Genomic DNA, 20,389 nt, shown 5'->3' on the forward strand with positions numbered 1-20,389 from the left:
GAATAAAAATAAATAAAAATTTTTTAAAAATGCAATGTTATTTCTATAGTCAACCCTTAAGAGTTTATAGTCAAGACTATCGGAAGGCAAACAAGGCCAGCTTCAGCATTCTGAGCCGTGTGGCAACCAATTTGCTTTTCTTTCTCCCAGTGTTTCCCTAGATATAGACTATATACTAACTGCAAAAATGGTTTTGGAATTAAATATTCAAAGACACAGGGGGATATAAATGAATTTGGGACATCTCAAGCGTTAACGTTAGAGAGATAAAGACACATATTCTTTAGATTTCATAAAAATTAGTAATTAGTATTCCTCATTTCCCAGTATGCAATCCTCATGACAACATGATACTTATTCACCCTCAAGCAATCTATGACAGTGCTTTATATATCTCCATGTAGGTGAAAAATAATGATTTTAAACTAAAACTTTAAATCATCTATTAATCAGTTTTGCCACATTAAATTTCATTTTAAATGTCTCAAAAGAATACGAGTGCCTCAGTCGGTCATGTGTCCGACTCCTGGTTTTGGCTCAGGTCATGTGCTTACAGTTTATTGGATCAAGCCCCAAGTCAGGCGCTATGATGACAGCATGGAGCCTGCTTGGGATTCTCTCTTTCTCTCCTCTCTCTCTATCCCTCCCCCTCCCTTGCTCAGACACGCACACACTTTCAAAATAAATAAACGTTAAAAAAATGTTTCAAAAGAATAAAAAACAAAGATTTTTATAACTTACTTTCCCACATGCTCGACAGTGGTGTCGCCGTTTCGTAAAAGTAAATTTGACTTGGCAGTTCATACAGTTTGGAGCTTCTGAATCAGGAACCCAAGTAGGTTGTTTTAAGCCCAAAACCAGGCCTTCTTTGCAAGTGTTTACAGGTAGAGATTCTTCACTTGCAGTTATAAAAGTGGATCCACCTTCAAAATTACTTTCTATATCAATGTAATTAGAGTTGAAGCTAATCTGAGGATCAGTTGTATAATCGGTAGTACAAATAGTTGGAACAATCGTATTTGCTGTGCTGGGTTCACTTTCAGGGATATTTGGAACATCAGGTTTACCTGGCTCCTTTGAAGTTCTTGGTCTTGAAGGAATGCTAAACAACTGCTTAGGTCTAGCACCTCCAACATGAACAGATTGACTATTAATATCAGAGACTGATAATTCATTCGTAAGCTCAGATTTACTGTTAGATAACCCTTGTTCATTTGGAATTGTACTTTTTTCCCCTAAAGAAAGGCCACCATTTTCTGTTGTATTTTGTTTATCAACGGTTTCACAAATCATACTGACATCAAGACTTCCCCCAATAGCTCCTGTCTCAGCATTGAAATATATATTATTGATATTTCCATCATCTAGGCCTTTCACATCTATCTGATTCATTTGCGATTTTGAGTCATTCACATTTTCTTCAAATGATTTTATGTTACTAGTCTGAAGATACTGTTCAGTCAGAAAGGCATCAAGTTCAGCATCACTAATTAGTGCGCCACTTTTCATGCCTTCATCAATATTAAAGTAATCTAAGTCTTGCCCATTGATATCATTGCTTGCAAAAGGGAGACCTTCACAATCATCAGGAAACTCTGGGGCATTAGCACCAGAAAGCTCCATCTGAGATTCTGTAGCTGCAGAATTTGTGTTACCAGGGTGATCCAAAGATTCAACTCTGATCACCAACTGGTTGGACTCTATCTTTCTATCTTCCACCTTTTCAATTATGTTTTCACATTCTTCCTGTTTCAAATGATCAGTCTCCTTCAACGGTTCTCCACCTAGGATAACATTCTTCTCTATTTCTTCATGCACTGTCACTGTGGCTTGTATGTTACCTTTATATTCATTCTGTGATAAACAATTACCATGCACTTTACTTTCAATTAATGATCCACACAAAGACCCAGGTACTGGAAGACAGGTCAATGAGGAATATATCTCTTCATCTGAAACCTGTAAATCTGGAGAGGAATCTTGGGTTACATCTTTATTATCTTTAAGATCTACATTTCTTGAGTCTTCTTTTGCAGACTGTTTTATAAATATAGCAGTCTTATCTTCCTGAGAGGAAAAGTCAGGTAATTTTAAATTTTCATCTTTTGAATTTGAATCGTTTAAGTATAAATCTTCATTTTTTGGAACACTGCAGGTCACAGCATTTGTACAGTCTCCTTCTTTTACACATTCTGTTGCAGCTACAACTGCCACATCTACTTTCTCCTCTCCCAAACAACTATCAGCATTGAGTAATTCACATGGCTGGTTCTCATGTTGTAGGCTGCCTTTGGTATCAAACATTTTAGAACTTTGTTGAGTCAAAGCAGATGGCATGTTAAAATCAACAACTGATTCTAACTGATTAGAGATCTTTTCAACCTTTAAATCCTCTTTTCTACTGTAATTATGTGAATCTGAAGGTGTTGTATCTACTTTTATACCCAATTCTTCAGCTCCACTAATTTCTCTATTTTGTAATTCTGAGTTGACATCATTCTGTTCGTCTCTGAGAGTATCATCATCACGGTCTGTTGAAGAAGCATGAAGAGTTTCTGACAGTGAAGATAAATCCAATCCAATCAAAGAAACTGCACTAGACTTAAAATCATCTGGCAATAATTGTTTAATATCTTCTTCACTATTTGTTACGTGAACTAAGTTACCCATATCACTTATCAGATCACAGACAGGTTTACTACATCGTCCCATATACAGAGGCTGCATTTCATCTGAAGTGCCACCATCCACAGAAGAAAGGAGATCAAGTCCTGTTACATTTTTTTCATTTTGTATAGAAGTTAGTCCCTCAAGTGTTTTGTTCAGGGAAATCTGATTTGTTTCAAAGCATGTTTCTGATGACGCACAACAATTAATGCATTGTTGATCCTTTGGTATCAGTGAAGTTAGCTGTGAGGAAGCCAACTCTGAAGAAACTGAACAGGGGTTAGAATCATACACATTTTGTGCATCTTGGAGATAATCTTGTTCATCTAATTAAAAGAGAGATACAATGTTATTCAGGAGAGTCAAATTAAAATTATCACAAAGATGTTACATTTTCTAAGACTTCTAAACTGAACTTTTATTTAGACCAGAGGTAGAATACTCTCTCACCAATTATATAACAACCTCCAAAATTATTTTTTGAAGAATTTTTTTATTTTTGAGTAATCTCTATACCCAATGTGGGGCTCAAATTCTGAGATCAAGAGTTACACGCTATGATTGAGCCAGCCAGGCACTCCACCTCCAAAATTACTTTATTTAAACTACTTGGGAGTTTTTACTTTTCAATGCAGATGTCACAATGTGATAGAAATTCCATTCAAAATAGGGGCAACTGGGTGGCTCAGTCGGCTAGGCGTTGGACTTCAGCTCAGGTCATGATTCCACAGTTCCTGAGTTCAAGCTCTGCATCAGGCTCTGGGATGACAGCTTGGAAGCTGGAACCTGATTCAGATTCTTTGTCCCACTTGCGCTGTGTGTCTCTCTCTCTTTATCAAAAATAAATAAACATTAAAAAAAATTTTTTAAAGAAATTCCCTTCAAAATAACTCAGTTGTGTGGCGCCTAAGTGGCTCACTTGGTTAAGCGACCAACTCTTGATTTCAGTGGGTCGTGATCTCATAGTTCATGAGACTGAGCCCCATGTCAAGCCCTACATCAGGCTCTGTGCTGACAGTGTGGAGCCTGCTTTGGATTCTCCCTCTCTCTCTGCCCCTCCCTCATTCATGCCTCTTTTGTCTCAATCTCCTCTCTCTCTCTCTCTCTCTCTCTCTCAAAATAAATAAACTTTAAAGAAACACCAAAAAAAAAAACAAAAAACCCACAACCCAGAATAACTCAGATGCACTATAAAAACCATACTGAAGAGCTGAAAAACAATGTAACTTCTTGGTTCTTTCTCCAGTTTCCTAGTCTTCATTCTAAAACAAGTAAAACAGGCGCCTGGGTGGCTCAGTAAGTTAAGCGTCTGACTTCCGCTCAGGTCATGATCTCAAGGTTTGTGTGTTGAAGCCCTGCATTGGTCTCCACACTAACAGTGTCCAAAGCCTGCTTAGGATTTTCTCTCTCTCTCTGTCCCTCCCTACTTGTGCTTTCTCTCTCAAAATAAATAAACAGACTTTTAAAAAATGGGGTTGGTCTTTATAAAATATTATTATAAAAAATAACAAAGTGAGTAAAACACATACTCTCATTGTAATGAAATACCAATTTATGTAAAGTTTTCAAGATGCTTTTAGCTGGCTCATATGTTGATTCTGAAGGTCTTTTAGTTAAATTTGTATCCGTAGAGGAAACCAATTTCCTTACTTCTATTTCTGGCTATCGGTTCTATTCAGTATAAGAATAAACTAATGTGTTATAATAAAACATGAACTCCTTACAGAATATAGCCTTATGACCAAAACTGAAACCAAATTTTGCTAGGAGTACTCTACATCTGAGATAACTGATGCATGGTCATTTAAAAATTCCATTAGTAACAAAAATTAAAAACCAACAAACCTGGATTCTGTTCAAAATCATCTAGAAGTCTGTCCAAGTCACTGACTGCTGCTTTAAAATAACTGTCCATCCTACTTATAGCTTATTCAGAATTTAATTCTTTATGCCTAGAAAAGAAGAGTCATGAGAGTTCATTTAATTCTCTAACATAAAAATATTATGCCATCTACTCAATACCAAGAAACATAGTCAGGATACAGACACAAATAAATTCCTTTGAGATATCTACAATTTAGTTGGGGACAGTGCCTCTCTATATACAAAATTACATGAAAACCAACTCTAACAACATAACATACATATACTATTGAAAATTTTAAAACACTTATCTAAATAACATGAGTTGCTTAAGGTACATAATCAAAGAAGCATTCATAACTGAAAGCTAAAAATAGTTATAAGATCTTTATATCAAATAATATATGATGCAGTAATATAAAATATATACTACTTACAAATAAAAATACTGCACATAAAAACTTCTGGGATTCAGCAAAAGCAATACTTCAAATACAGCTTTAGATGTTTATATTAGAATAGAAGAAAGACTGATTAATAAGCTAAGAACAGGAGTTTAAAAATAGAAAATGAACATATAAGAGAAATATAGAAAAATGAAAAGCTAGTTTTATGAATAAAGCAGATAAACCTCTGATCTGTGTCAAGAACTTCACCATGTAAGTCTAAGACACCTTAAAGAAATCTATCAGTGACTAAAAGGATAAAATCAAAAGGACACAGGAGCCTAATCAAAGGGGCTCCTACCGTCTTAAATAGGACACCCAAACATCAAATTAATGAAGGCTGTAAAGGACTGAACACAAATCAAATAGATTAAAAAGAAAAAAAAACAAGAGATCATAATGATACTAAAAAGAAAAACAAATAACGCCACACATTAGAGGGATGCCAGGGCAAGAACTCATTACTCTGAAAGTTGATACATTAAGGGAAAAAAGCCAATTATTTATCCTCTCCTTTATTAACAAAATGTAACTTTAGGATAACAAAGTAGTGGCTGAGGGAAAGTTCTTTAGAAAAAAATCCCAGTTAATAAATGCAGGTGGATATTAAAATTTTTTAAATCATCTCCTGGCAATCCTTAATGCAATTAACAGACTAGGTAATGGCTATCAATGGATGTTAAAGTGTTAGATGAAAGATTAGAGTACTTTATAATGGTGGGAACAGACAACCACATCTGACTTTCAGGGATCAATTTCACTATCAATAAATGTAGAAGAACCAAACATTATGTGTGTCATGTGGAAGATGCAGTATCACATATGATGTATTCCTGCCCCCAAAAAGTGAAACTGAATCTAACCAAGCTTTTAGAACTAACCACATCTTTACGGGAAATCCAAGCATAGACGGACAATTTAGATGATATCAAAACAAAGCAATCAGCTAAATCCAGAAGGTGGAACACTCTACCGCAATGTTCTTTGGCAAATGACCTTTTCTAAAAAAAAAAAAAAAAAAATTCCAATCTGTTCCATACCGTTACTGTCTTTGGTAAATGACCTTTCCTAAAAAAAAAAAAAAAAATTCCAATCTGTTCCATAATGTTACTTTTTTAAACAATACAAATTTTGCAAAAATACATACAAACAAAAAGATATACATTGTTAAGCACATCTGAACAGTTGCCTGGGGTGAAGAATAAGAATGGGAAGTAAAGGATAAAAGACAACAAACAAATAAGATGGTTTTACAAGAACCATTTATGATAGTATCATGAACTGAAAACACTTGATCCAGAAAAAAAAAGGCACTTTAAAGATGAGTTAAAAAGACGAGACACCGCTTAAGAGAAAAATGAATAAACTAGAAAACCTACCTGAACAAATTACCTACAAGGCAGTCCAGAAAGCCAAGGAAGAGGGAAATATAACAGGGAAAGAGACATGGATGGCAGAAGTCGTCCATCATAAGAATGGAGACCTCTAAGGAAGACGGATAACACACAACAAGGATGCTTAAAAAGATAATGGCAGGAATTTTTCTAGAATTGATGAAAAATACAACTCAACAGACACAGGTAACCAAGTACACCAAGCAATTTAAATAAAGAGAAATGCAGGGGTGCCCACTCTATAGTTAAACTTTAGCACTCCAAAGGTAGAGCACTCTTCGGAAAAGGTCACCTTAAAAGAAAAATAATTATTCTGGCAAGAGGTAAACTTTAGAACAATTTTCAATAATAATGGCATGTCATCCCAATTTAACAAAGCACATTACTTCTTTTATTTTTAAATTGTGGTTATATCATACATATACAATAATACAAAAAAACACACACCAAAACAAACAAAAGAAACTTGGAATAAAAGGAAATGCAGGAGGGGCGCCTGGGTGGCTTAGTTGGTTAAGCGTCTGACTTTCGCTTAGGTCATGATCTCGTGGTACGTGGGTTCGAGACCCGCGTTGGGCTCTGTGCTGATTGCCAGCTCAGAGCCTGGAGCCTATTTCAGAGTCTGTATCTCCCTCTCTCTCTGACCCTCCCCTGCTCATGCTCTCTCTCTCCTAGAAATAAAAATATTTTAAAAAAAAAAAGGAAATGCAGGAAACAGAAGAAAACTTCAAAGAAACTAATATTCTCAGAAAAATAGCAATGCATCTATGACACAGGAACAGGAAGCCATAAATAAGGAACATATGGAGGGGGGAAGCGATCATGAAAATTGATGGCAAAAATCTTAAAAATTCAAGTGAAACTTGTTGGATGCAGTTAAAGCAGTGCATAGAGAGGCATTTATAACTTAAGTGCATATGTTTTAAAAAAGATCTAAAATTCAATCATCTAAGCTTCCACCTTGGGAAGCTAGAAAAAGGAGAGTAAGAAGAGCAAAACAAGTAGAAACAAAGATAACAAAGATCAGAACAGAAACCAATGGGATTAAAAACAGAAAAGCTAATAGAGAAATAGAAAAAGAAATCACTGAAACCAAAAACTCCTTTCTTTGAAAAAAGAGAGTAAAACTGATAAATTAGGCTAATCAAGAAAAGAGAGGAGCACCTGGGTGGCTCAGTGGGTTGAGCATCCAACTCTTAATTCTGGTTCAGTCATGGATCGGGTCCTACATTGGTCTCCGTGCCAAGCATGAAGCCTGCCTAAGATTCTCTCTCTCACTCTGCCCCTCTCCCCTGTTCACAAACACACTCTCTCTGTCTCAAATTTAAAAAAGAAAAAAGATGGGGCGCCTGGGTGGCTTAGTCGGTTAAGCGTCCGACTTTCGCTTGGGTCATGATCTCGCGGTTCGTGGGTTCAGTCCCCGCGTCGGGCTCTGTGCTGACTGCCAGCTCAGAGCCTGGAGCCTGTTTCAGTCTGTGACTCCCTCTCTCTCTGACCCTCCCCTGCTCACGCTGTCTCTCTCTCTCTCTCTCTCTCCTAGAAATAAATAAAACATTTAAAAAAAAAGAAAAAGAAAAAAGAAAAAAGAAAGAAAGAAAAAAGAGAAACACAAATTACCAATAGCAGAAATGAAAGAGGGAACATAATTACTGATAATATGAACTTAAAGGAAAATAAGGAAATATTATTAACAACTCTATGCCTACAAACTTGATAATTTGATGAAATGAACCATTTCCTTAGAAGACACAAGCTACCAAAGCTCACACAAAGAGAAACAGATAACCCAAACAGCCCTGTATCTATTAATGAAACTGAATCAATAATTAGCAACCTTCCACAAATCACCAGATTCAGCTGGCTTCACTGGTGAATTTTACCAAATATTTAAGGAAGAAATGATACCAATTCTTCACAATCTCTTTTAGAAAAAGGAAGCAGAGGGAACCCTTCCTACTTCATTATATTAGGCCAGTATTAACCTGATACCAAAACCAAAAGAGATACTACAAGAAAACTACACATCAGTATTGCTCATGAACACAGACATAAAAATCATCAACAAAATATTAGCAAGTAGAATCCAACAATGTATAAAAAGAATTATACACAACAACCAAATGGAATTTATCCAGGTATGCCAAGGCTGGTTCAACCTTTGAAAATTAATCAATATAATCTACTACATTAACAAATGAAAGAACTATCATATAATGATATTTATGGATACAAAAAGGGAAAAAAAGCATTTGACAAAACATCTACTTATGATAAAAAACCCTCAGTAAGTTATGAGCAGAAAGAAATTTCTTCAATTTTATGAAGAATAGCTACAAAATACCTACAGCTAATATTATATACATTATGATGAGAAACTAGATGCTTTTCAATCAAAGATTGGGATCAAGAAAAGATTTCTTCTTTCACAGCTCCTATTCAACACAGTACTGAAAGTGCAATAAGAAAAGGAAATAAAAGATACACCATTTGGAAAGGAAGAACTACAACTGTCTCTATTTGCAATGACATGATTTTCAGTGTAGAAAATCCCCCAAAACTGACCCCTCCCAGTGTAGTGAATACAACAAGGATGTTGGCTACAAGGTTAATATACAAAAATCAAATGCATTCCTATATATAAGCAAGGAACAACTGGAATTTGGAATTTTAAAAACTACCATTTACAATAGCAGATCAAAAGAATAAATACTTAGGTATAAATTTAACAAGATATGTACAGGACTCATATGTTGGAAAGCTACAAAATATGAATGAAAAAAATCAAAGAAGATCTAAATAAATGAAGATACATTCCATGTTCAAGAACTGGTACACTCCATATTGTTAAGGTGTCAGTTCTTCTCAGCCTGATCTCTGGATTCAATGTAATCCCAATCAAGATCTCAACAAGCTATTTTGTAAGACTCAGGAAACTCAGAATTCTAATGTGTATACAGAAAGGAAGGACCTAGAATAGGCAACATAATGCTGACAAAGAAGAATAAATTTGGACAACTCACTCTCTCTGATTTTAAGACCTATCAGCCTATAGTAATCAAGGCAATATAGTACTGGCAAAAAAAAAAAAAAGATAGAAACATAGATCAATGCAAAAGAATAGAGAGCCCAGAGGGCGCCTCAGTGGCTCAGTCAGTTAGGCGTCTGACTTGGGCTCAGGTCATGATCTCATGGTTCGTGGGCTGGGGCCCCATATCGGGTTCTGTGCTGACAGCTCAGAGCCTGGAGCCTGCTTCACATTCATAGTCTCCCTCTCCCTCTGACCCTCCCCCGCTCACGCTCTGCTTCTGTCTCAAAAATAAATGAACGTTAAAAAATATAAAAAGTAAAAGAACAGAGTCTGGAAATAAACCCACACAAATACAGTCAAATTATCTTTGACAAAAGGGCAAAGGCAATTTAAAGGAGAAAGACCAGTCTTTTCAATAAGTGGTGCTAAGAAAACTGGACATCCCAAAAATAGGACATCCCATCCCAAAAATACGAACTTAGATATGGGCCTTACACCTTACACAAGAACATACTTAAAAAAGACAACAGACCTAAATGTAAAATGTGATATTATAACACTTTTGAAGAAAACATAGGAGAAAAATCTCCATAGCCTTGCATTTGGTGGTAAGTTTTTAAATATAACAATGGCATGATCCATTAAAAAAACTGATGAAGTTGGACTTTTTTAAAATTAAAAAACATATGCTCTGAAAAAGACACTGTTAAGAGAATGAGAGGACAAGCCACATCCTGGGAGATAATATTTGCAAAACACACCTGATAAAGGACTTCTATCCAAAGTCTCCAAAAAACTCCTAAAATTAAATAATTAGAAAACAAACAATCCAATTAAAGGGACAAAAGTTCCAAAAGGACACCTCACCAAAGAAGATACACAGTTAGTAAATATACATATGATAAAATTCTCAACATTATTTCTCTTTAGGGACTACAGATTAAAACAATGAGATACCATTTTACATCAATTACAATGGCTAAAATCCAAAAAACTGACAATATCAAATGCTGCAAGGACGCTATTTAGCAGGAACTCTCATTTATTCCTGATGGGAATACAAAATGGTACAGCCACTCTGAAAAACAGCTGGTCTTTTACAAAAACTAAACATAGTCTTACCATATGATCCAGCAATCATACTACTAGGTATTTACCCTAATTTAGATGTGAAGTTTATAAACTGTGATATATCCATGCAATGCAACAGTACTCAGTGATACAAAGAAATAAGCTAACAAGCCACAAAAAGACATGGATGAATCTTAAATATGTATTGTTATATGAAAGAAGCCAGTCTTAAAATATCTACATGTTGTATGATTCTAACTGTCTGACATTCTGGAAAAGGTAAAACTACAAAGAGGATAAACACATCAGTGATTGCTAGTGGTTTGAGTGGGAGGCAGTTGAACCAGTAAAGCACAGTGGATTTTTTAGGGTGGTAAAACTATTTTGTATGATACTATAGTGTTGAATAAAAGAAATCAAGCATTTGTCAGTACCTACAGAACTTTATGGCACAAAGAATAAACCTCAATGTTTCCAAATTTTAAAAAATTATTTAGAATGGAGGGCATTCGTTGGGCCGCCTGGGTGGTTCAGTCACTTAACTGTCTGACTTCTGCTCAGGTCATGACCTCATGGTTCATGGGTTCGAGCCCTGCGTCAGGCTCTGTGCTGACAGCTTGGAGACTAGAGCCTGCTTCAGATTCTGTGTCTCCCTCTCTCTCTACCCTTCCCCTGCTCATTCTCTCCCTCTCTCTCTTTCTCTCTCTCTCTCAAAAACAAACATTAAAAAAAATATTTAAGGGGCACTTGCATGGCTCAGTCAGTTAAGGGTCCGACTTTGGCTCAGGTCATGTTCTGGTTGTTTGGGAGTTCAAGCCCCACATCAGGCTTTGTGCTGACAGCTCATAGTCTGGAGCCTGTTTCAGATCCTCTGTCTCTCTGTCTCTGTTTGTCTCTCTGTCCCTCCCCCACTCGTGCTCAGTATCTCTTTCTCTCCCCCTCAAAAATAAACATTAAAAAAAAATTTTTAAGTAGTAAAGGAATTCTGAATATAGGACATATTAAAAAAATAAAGCACAGGAACTAGAAGGCCTAGAAATAGTCTCTCATTAGGAAAAAAACAGAATTTTTCTAAAAAATTATGGAATTCATTAAATATTTACAGAATATTTCTATCAGTATAACAATGTACTACTAAGCATTATGTCATCTGAGGTACCTAAAAAGGTACAAAAAAGGTTAAGACAATTAAATAATAATAATAATAGAATCCAACAATTTATAAAAGATATAATGCAAATATTGTACCTAAAACCTTTTACCGTGACATCTGAAGCTGCATACTTCCCATTTCAATTGTGCCAATAATCTACCATGTAGAGTAAAAAGACACAAAAGGAAGATATATTTCCTACTCTAAAGTTTATTATGTGTACATATTGACAACCTGTTTTAGGTAATATCTTTACTTACCTGACCATTTGTGTAGTCTCAGATTTACAATCAAATATTTACAATATTTACTTTACAAAACTGGTTTTCAAAAATCTCTTGATGATTAAAAAAAAAAATGCCAACAACATGGACAATTAATCAGAAAACCAACAAAACTAATAGTAAGGAGACTCCTAAAACAATTAAGATGAGAGATGATGAGGGCCTGAGCTGACATAGTGTAGGGCAGATGGAAAGGAGATCAATGGTAAAGTGGCCAAAGAATGGGAAATTCTGGAGAGTGAAAGCAAAGGAGAAAGCTAGGATTACTGCCAGGTTTCCATCATGGGTGACTGGGTAGACAGGGTACCACTGACTAAGACAGGCAATACAAAGAAGGGCAGGACTAAGGAAAAAAATGAATTCACGTTTGGACTGTTGTTTAAAGTACCTTGAGAACATCCTCGGGGAGATGTCCAATAGGCAGTTGAATATAAGGATCTGGAATGCAGGAGAGAAGTCTGAGAGAGATAAAAGATTTGGGAACTGGCAGCACATAACTGTTAATGGATGAGATCACCTAGGAAAAGAATATAGAAGAGGACAGGAGCCTGACATCAGATAACTAAAGATCACAATTAGTGTTCTTAAAGCCACTCTGGATAAAACTTTGCCCAGAGTTATATGCACCTTCTATAGGAAAATACCCAATATATAATGTTAAATGACTAAAAATCAAATTATAAAATGTCATGCACAGTACAAACCCATTTTTACAAATAAGTTGTTTAAAAAAAAAAAAAAGTATTAGCAAAGGCACAAGAAAAAAAATATAGAGGGGCAAATACCAAACTGTTAATAATGGTATCTGTCATAATGCATGCCTTTCACATCTACATTATATATCTCTAGAGATAATGCATAATACATACCTGTATCTTACTTTTTTTTTTTTTTACAAAAATGTACTGCTTTTGTAAACAGCAAAAAAGATAATTTTGTTCCTTTCCTAAAAACTTATAGTGCATATCCTTACCATATAAAAAAGATAACAAAGGGGTGCCTGGGTGGCTCAGTTGGTTAAGCGTCCAACTTCAGCTCAGGTCATGATCTCACGGGTTTGTGAGTTGGAGCCCCACACCAGGCTCATTGCTGTCAGCCTGTCAGCGCAGAGCCTGCTTCAGATCTTCTGTCCCTCTCTCTCTGCCCCTCCCCAACTTGTGTTTTCTCAAAAAATAAATACATTTTTTTTTTTTAAATCTGTTAGGGGGTGCCTGGTAGCTCAATCAGTTAAGCATCCAACTCTTGATTTTGACTCAGATCATGATCTCCCGTTTTGTGGGTTACAGTCCCAGGTCAGGTGCAGAGCCTGCTTGGGATTCTCTCTCTCCCTCTTTCTGCCTTTCCCCAGCTCTCTTTCAAAATAAATAAACTTAAAAAAAAAATTCTTTAGAAAAACAACACATTGACACTGGATTATAAGTGGGCAGATACAACTAGTAAGATTATGAAAAAATATTCAAAGCACAATCTGTACTTTCAAAAATAATCTGAATTAGAACATATATCATTTGTTGCCTACTAAATCAGAACATCATGTTTTTAGTGATATCTACACCCAACATGAAGCTCAAACTCAAGACCCCAAGATCCAGAGTCTCATAATTCCTTTTAATAATGTAAGGGATCAAGGGCACCTGGGTGGCTCAGTTGGTTAAGCATCCCACTCTTGATTTCAGCTCAGGCCATGATCTTGCAGTTCGTGAGTCTGAGCCCTGTGTCAGGCTCTGTGCCAGTGGTGCAGAGCCTGCTTGTGATTCTCTATCTCCCTCTCTGCGCTTCCACTGTGCTTGCTTGCTCACACACTCTCTCTCTCAAAATAAATAAATAAATAAATAAACTTTAAAAATTATTAAAAAGAATGATAAACGTGCTCAATGTTGGTAAGGGTGTGACAAAACAAGCATCTCAGATACTGCTGACCAGAAGTAAACTAGTATACCCTCTCAGAAGAACAGTGAGAATACGTATCAATAGCCTCAAAAAGATTCCTAGCATTTGATGTAACAACTCTCTTTTTAAAAATTTAAAATATTCCAAAGCCACTGAAAATATGCAAAGATATTCTACCAAATCATTAACTGAAACCATCTAAACCCAACATTAGGACACAAAAAAGAATTATGCAGGCATCAAAAGTAATTCTACTTCTAGAGACACATTAGCACTTGTGTGCAGAACACATTACAAAGAACTTTCAATGTTGCAAAGTTTATAATAGTGCAAAATTTCAAAGAACCTAACAGCTCATTAACCTAAGAATAGTTAAATCCGCTTCTTCAAACTGGTCTAAGGATCTCTGGAAGACCCAAGATCTTTTCAGGGGGTCTGTGAGGTCCTTCCTTTTCCAAACACCTATGTATGCAAAGCTGGGCTTTCTTAATATGCTCAGTGTACAAAATAGCACATGAGAGTGAAGAGAGAAGCAAATCTGAGAATCCAGCGGTCTTCTATAGAGGAAGACATTAGTGATCTACAAAACTATAAAACAATGCCACCCTTCTCACTACATTTTTTAAAAAAATCTATTTTTCAAAAATACTCTTTAATTCAACATATAAAGGGTTTTTAATGGACATTTAAAAAAAATTTTCTCTATTTTAATTTCTAAAATAGTGAAATACTGCATTAAAGAACAAAAACCCTTTAGTCCTCAATAACCTTTAAGTTAGTAAGGGATCCTGAGACCCACGGGGTTAAAAAACTGTGATACCATCATATTATGTAACATTATAATTGGGGTGATAATTAAATGGGAACTGAGCTCTTTATCTGCAATGTTCCAAAGGACAGTTCACTCATGTATTACTTGTGTAATCAAGCATCATAAAGATACTTATTAAGTTTTTTTAAAAACCCGAGGAAATACTTAAACATTTTTAAGCAAGAAAAGCAGGCAATCCCACTATATATAAAATCTCATCATCTTAATTAAGAAAATGCCATGAGAAAAAAACACTGGGAGATAAAAAGTCAAAATATTAACTATGGTTGATTCACTTTAAATGGAATTATAACTGATTTTCTCTAATCTTCATTATATTTAAGATTTTTTGTGACACTAAGCATGCAGTTTAACATCCAGGGGAGAAACTGGGTGAAAATTATATTCAGTTTTACTGGATCAAACCATTGCACTTCTGCCAATTCAAAAGCAACAAGCGCAAAATAATAAATTAAGGAAACTAATTCAACCAACAAATTGCCTTATTTTGTTAAATGAAAAGATGAATTTAGCATATATATGCGATGGTTTCCATGGGAGTCAAACTAACAAGAACACTCAGTCTGCAATAATTTGTTATCACAGTAAAACAAGTAAGTTAATAGTTTCAAAGTTAGGCCATCTTTTAGAATTCTTCAGAGGTGCCAAAGAAAAGGTAGAGGAAAGGAACACTACCGCATCCTTCTGATCTAAAATGATGAGAAAATGCATCGGTGCGAGAATGGGGTTTGCAAAAGAGCAGCGGCGATGACAGATTCTTATGAAGCCTAGTCCTCCCAACGCAGAGGCTACCTCTCCGCGGAAACTACAGTCCCTTCTTGCAAGCACAGCCCCCTTCCCTGCTCCCTGGCGGGACGGGCAGCCCTGCGGGCGCTTCTCCCTACACCCAGGACGCTCCCACGGCAGCCTCGAGCACTCCGGACGGTCCGGGTGGGTGGGACCCGGCGAAAAGCCGCCGAGATTGCCCTCCTAGCCCGCCAGGCTCTACCGAGGAGACGCGAGGTTTGAGGGTCGTGATTCCCTGGCCAACTCAAGAGACTTCGAAAGAGAACAAGTCGGGGGCCCAGGCTCGGCCCTAGCAGAAAAAGGAGACCCGGCGCTCAGGTCGGCGGATCCAGCGGCCACCCCGCCCCCTCCGTGGGTGCAACAGGGGTGAGGGGAGGCCTAGATGCCTGTTACTGGGGGGCTCTTACCTCCCCCACAACCCTGAGGAGCTCTCTGGGGACGCGACGCGGCGCAGAAGAGCGAAGAGCGACCCTGGCAGGGAGTCCCGGGGGTGCGCTACGTCCGCCCAGGGTTTGTTTTCCCCCGGACCTGTTGGGGGGGGTGGGGGGGGAAGAAGAGCAGACAGCGCAGGCGCAGAAGAGGCTTTCCTTCGACACACATACCCCCTCCCTCCGAGTCCGCGGCCTCCGCCAAGTCCCGAGGCGCCTGCGCGAGGCTCTGCGGGGTCTGAGCCTTGGGTGCCGAGATTCTTACCGGAAGTGCCTGGGAGGGCTCTGCGGTGATGAGGCAGCTTTAAGACCCGCTTTACACGGAGACTGGGTGTCCCAGTAGACGCCTGGGAGCCGGAATCGGGAGGCGACCTGCGTCAGTGTCCGGCTTCCTTTGCCCTTGGTTGACCTACACGCAGCTTCCCCCGCCCCCACCCCTGCAGCCTCGGCGGAGCCGGCGCGGCGCACTGGCCTGTACTGCTCACGCCCGCCTGCCAGGCAGCGAACCAGTCCTGCTTCCCGCGCCGCTCTCCTCCCGGAAAGCCGTTTTACTTCACGCTCATATTGCCACCCCCGTGTTTCTCTCGGCGGCAACAAGAAAGCTCCCACGCATCCCCGAGCTTAAAGCCCTCCAGCTGACTGCCTTTTCCCAACGCTGCTGGCCTTCCCTCTCGTTGCGTTAGTTCTGCTTTTCTAGCAGTGACCGTAGGCACAGCTGCATCCCCGCGCCTAAGAACAAAAGCTAACCAACTGGAGAAATAAGTGCTGCTCATGTGATGTTTGTTTGTGCTTGTGAGCTTTACTATTTTTACAAGTTTCCTATAAATTTAAGTGAAGGGAAAGGAGATCATGTGTGTGGGGAGAATCCCATCTGTTTCCAGAAAGTTTTACCGGTAATTCATAATGGTCTTTCCAAAATTTCAAGAGGTGTAGTAGCTAAGGAGCATTTCAATCAGATGTGACTTAATGGTGAAGGATTTGAGAATAGGTTCAAATTCTAAATCTGCACTTTGCAACAAGCAATATGTTGTTCGTGCTCTTTCAAAAATACTGAATCTTGGTTCTCTTTCTCTGATTTTATTAAACTCTGAATTGAAATTGTGTGGTTTTAGTCCAACAGTAAACCTTTTGTTGATAGTTTAAGATAATTTACTGACCATCTACCATGTGACAAACATTGCATTAGCTGCTTTGCTTACATTATCTCGCTTAATCGTAAGTAGTTCTACAAAGTACTGTATACAGTTTCTCTACTCTGTGTTGTGTTGTTTACAGATATACGATAAAAAGAGTCATTGCCCTTATGAAACCACCATCTACTAGCAGAGACTCGTGGATACGAGTGTTTGGGATAGTAGTATTTATATAGAAGTATTCATGTAGTATAATACATATCTACATACATAGTGTGAGTATAAAGAATAGAAAAAGAAACACTAAAACCTTAGAGATAAATAGGAAACTGTATACATGAATGGTCACTTCACAAAATAAATTTGTAAGTGCCTACTACATGTTTTACTAATATTCAAACTCATTAATAATGAAGTGACAAATGAGATAATATTTCCAGTGGGTCTAATTAGCCAATTTGTTTAAAATGCGAATTAACTCCATTGGTGAGGGTAGAGTGGAATGAGCACTCATCCTGTTGGGGATCTAAATTAGGACAAAGATTTTGGAAAGTTATTTGTCAAATCATAACAAAAAATGTTGACGTGACCTAAATTAATAATCTCGCTTCTGGAAATTATAAGGAGATATTCCAGAATACAAGGATTATGAAATAACAGTAAGGAAAGTGAAAAAGGTCCCCAAAACTGGAATGCCTTAGTACTTTGTATCAAATTTATCGTATCAAATGCAATAGTACTTTGAATCACATTTATTTGTTTATGGACTTTTCCTCTGTGCTGTATGTTATTCTTGGAGTTGTAAAGAGAACAAGGATGGGTAATTCATGAAATTTGCCCTAAGTTCACAATCCCCTGTGTCGTACTTTTACTGACAAACATTAATCGTTGAGAGGTTGCTACAATATAATAAAATTACAAGATGTTTGTGGAGCTTCTTTGTCAATTAAATTTCCTATGATTTCCTTTGCTGATAAAAGTGAAGAAGAAATTTGCACATTGAATGCAATGTCAAATAAAATATTAATGGAAAAGAGTCCTTGCAAAGTTTGAGTAATAATTATTGAAAAACTTCCATGTGTTATTGAACCTCTAAAGATCCCAGTTTATTACTAAATAGTTTTGACTTGAGGAAATCATCCCAATTATAACATATGTGGCCAATTTATTCTTTAGACTTAACTAGTTCATATTTGGACCATAAGCAGTTTTTATTATTTTGAAGGTAACCAAAGCCTTGATTATTTTGAAGGTAACCAAAGGATCTTAAGAGGCTTAAATTCCACAGTAACATGAACTTGCAAAGCTGTTGCCTTTTCATTAGTAGTCTGGATGGAGAAAATACCAGAAGCAAACAAAGATAACAATTACAATTATTCATTTGTTTCATGGCTGGTGTTATATTAACAATTTTAGAACTAAAGCTTCATTGCTCCCAAACACAGAAAGTGATATGGAACTGTTAACCATTAGTATTTAATGCTATCTAACCATGTTAGAACATCCATGTTACAAGCAATGAAGCTGGAGGCTTCTAAAGAAAGAAGCTTCCTCATTTTTTTAATGTTTATTTTTAAGGGAGAAAGTGAGAATGAGTGGCAGGGGAGGGGTAGAAAGAGAGGGGGACAGAGGATCTGAAGCTGGCTCCTTGCTGACAGCAGAGAGCCCAAGGTGAGGCTCGAAATCACAAACTGCAGGATCAAGACCTGAGCCAAAGTCAGATGCCTAACTGACTGAGCTACCGAGTTGCCTCCTCATTTCTAAAAAAAAGTTTATTTTCAAGAGTGCTGATGCATAGGGGCACATGTACCCCAATGTTCATAGCAGCACTTTCAACAATAGCCAAATCATGGAAAGAGCCTAAATGTCCATCAACTGACTAATGGATCAAGCAGATGTGGTTTATCTATACCATGGAATACTACATGGCAATGAGAAAGAATGAAATGTGTAGCAATGTGGATGGAACTTGAGGGTATTATGCTAAGTGAAATAAATCAGGCAGAGAAGGACAGATACCATATGTTTTCATTCATATGTGGAACAAGAGAAACTTAACAGTTAAGACCATGGGGGAGAAGTGGGAAGCAATGTCACTAATGAAGAAATGTTTATAGTTTTGGTGACAATGAGAACTAGTTTCTTAAAATGCATAGTAAAAGTTTGGAAGGAAATCCACTAAAATATTAACTGTGGCTATCTTTGAAAGGTGAAATTATAAGGGACTTCCTCTCTTTCTAGTTTTTTGTTTTCTAAGTGTTTGACAATGAGAATGTATTGCTTTAATAATCCAAAAGGAAAATGGAACACTTACCCCTTAAAAATATTGCTAAATTCATAATTGAGTCAACCAGTTACTTTACAGCCCTTATGCAATCAATGCATTGCATACTGCTTACAATATATTGCATTTCAATGAGTCATTAGGAGTGAACCCAAAAGGATGGATAAGCACTTCTGTCTGGAGACTGTCTTAGGGATGGCAACAATGTACGGTTATTAGGAGGGCTCATATGATACAGCTTCAACATAATGACCACGTTCTCTTAGCGAGGAGGTCAGAACTCTTTGCTGAATAATTCCAATTCTCTCTTCTGGGCATGTGATGGCAATGTATTTCCGGGCCCCCTTGTGGTTGATAAGGCCATGTGACTGGTTCAGACAAGTGAACTATGGGAAGTAACATGTGTCTTTGCACACTGGATTTTTTTTTTTTTCTTACTCACCAATGTAAGATAGTCCAGAGCCTGCTGTCTCTGGGGCATAGCAGTAGGCGAGACTTGATACTGCGGCTACTCTATCAGTCTGAGTGCTTGAGAGATTCCAATGAACAGATCACTTCTAGAATAAGAAATAGACTTCGTAGTTAAACACCACTGAGATATTGGGGATGATTTGTTACTGCAGCATAGCTTAGCCTGTCATGGAAAATTAATTTTGTTTTATGCCTCATATTTGAGGTGGCTCTTCTGAATGATACACTGGGTGCCTCAATGAGGCTATCTATGGCAGCATTGTTTCCTAAAGTGTTTTTCCTTCACACGTGAAATACTAAATACTCATAATTATTATGATATGCCAGGTAAATACATGTCACTGTGAAAGAATACCTACCTCTATTGCTTCTCAGAATGACAGTGACATTTTTTTGCTTTCAATTTTTTTAGTATGGAAAATGTCAATCACATGTAAAAACAGAATAGTACGATAGACCTCTCAGCTTCAGTATCAACAACTTATGGTCATACCTAATGTCATCCATAAATTCACCCACCCTACTACCCCCCTCCCACTGGATTATTTGGAGGCAAAACTCATTTATCATATCTTTTTATCTCTAAATTTTTCTACATTCTTTTTAAAAGATAAGTGGTTTACAAAGTAGAAATAATAATGCAGTGGGGCACCTGGGTG

General features: G+C 37.3%; 1 protein-coding gene across 5 annotated transcripts in view; it reads right to left on the reverse strand.

The window, feature by feature from the left end:
- ZFYVE16 (zinc finger FYVE-type containing 16) overlaps positions 1 to 16,265 on the reverse strand; it is a 50,905-nt gene extending 34,640 nt beyond the window's left edge. The window contains exons 1-3 of one of the 5 annotated variants that reach the window (XM_039247444.1): positions 16,108 to 16,261; positions 4,513 to 4,619; positions 742 to 2,993 (exon numbers count right to left, since the gene is read on the reverse strand). In XM_039247444.1, coding sequence (XP_039103375.1) covers positions 742 to 2,993; positions 4,513 to 4,582 — 2,322 coding nt within the window. In that variant the 5' untranslated portion in view covers positions 4,583 to 4,619; positions 16,108 to 16,261. Of the gene's footprint in view, positions 1 to 741; positions 2,994 to 4,512; positions 4,620 to 12,294; positions 12,397 to 15,821; positions 15,955 to 16,016; positions 16,037 to 16,107 lie in introns of those variants that run through there. The other 4 variants (XM_039247447.1, XM_039247445.1, XM_039247446.1 and 1 more) reach the window with 4 other exon arrangements.
- Between the last annotated feature and the right edge of the window lie 4,124 nt (positions 16,266 to 20,389).

The sequence above is a fragment of the Hyaena hyaena genome, unplaced genomic scaffold, assembly GCF_003009895.1.
Source record: "Hyaena hyaena isolate Hyena2069 unplaced genomic scaffold, ASM300989v1 scaffold_299, whole genome shotgun sequence".
NCBI classification, from domain to species: Eukaryota; Metazoa; Chordata; class Mammalia; order Carnivora; family Hyaenidae; genus Hyaena; species Hyaena hyaena.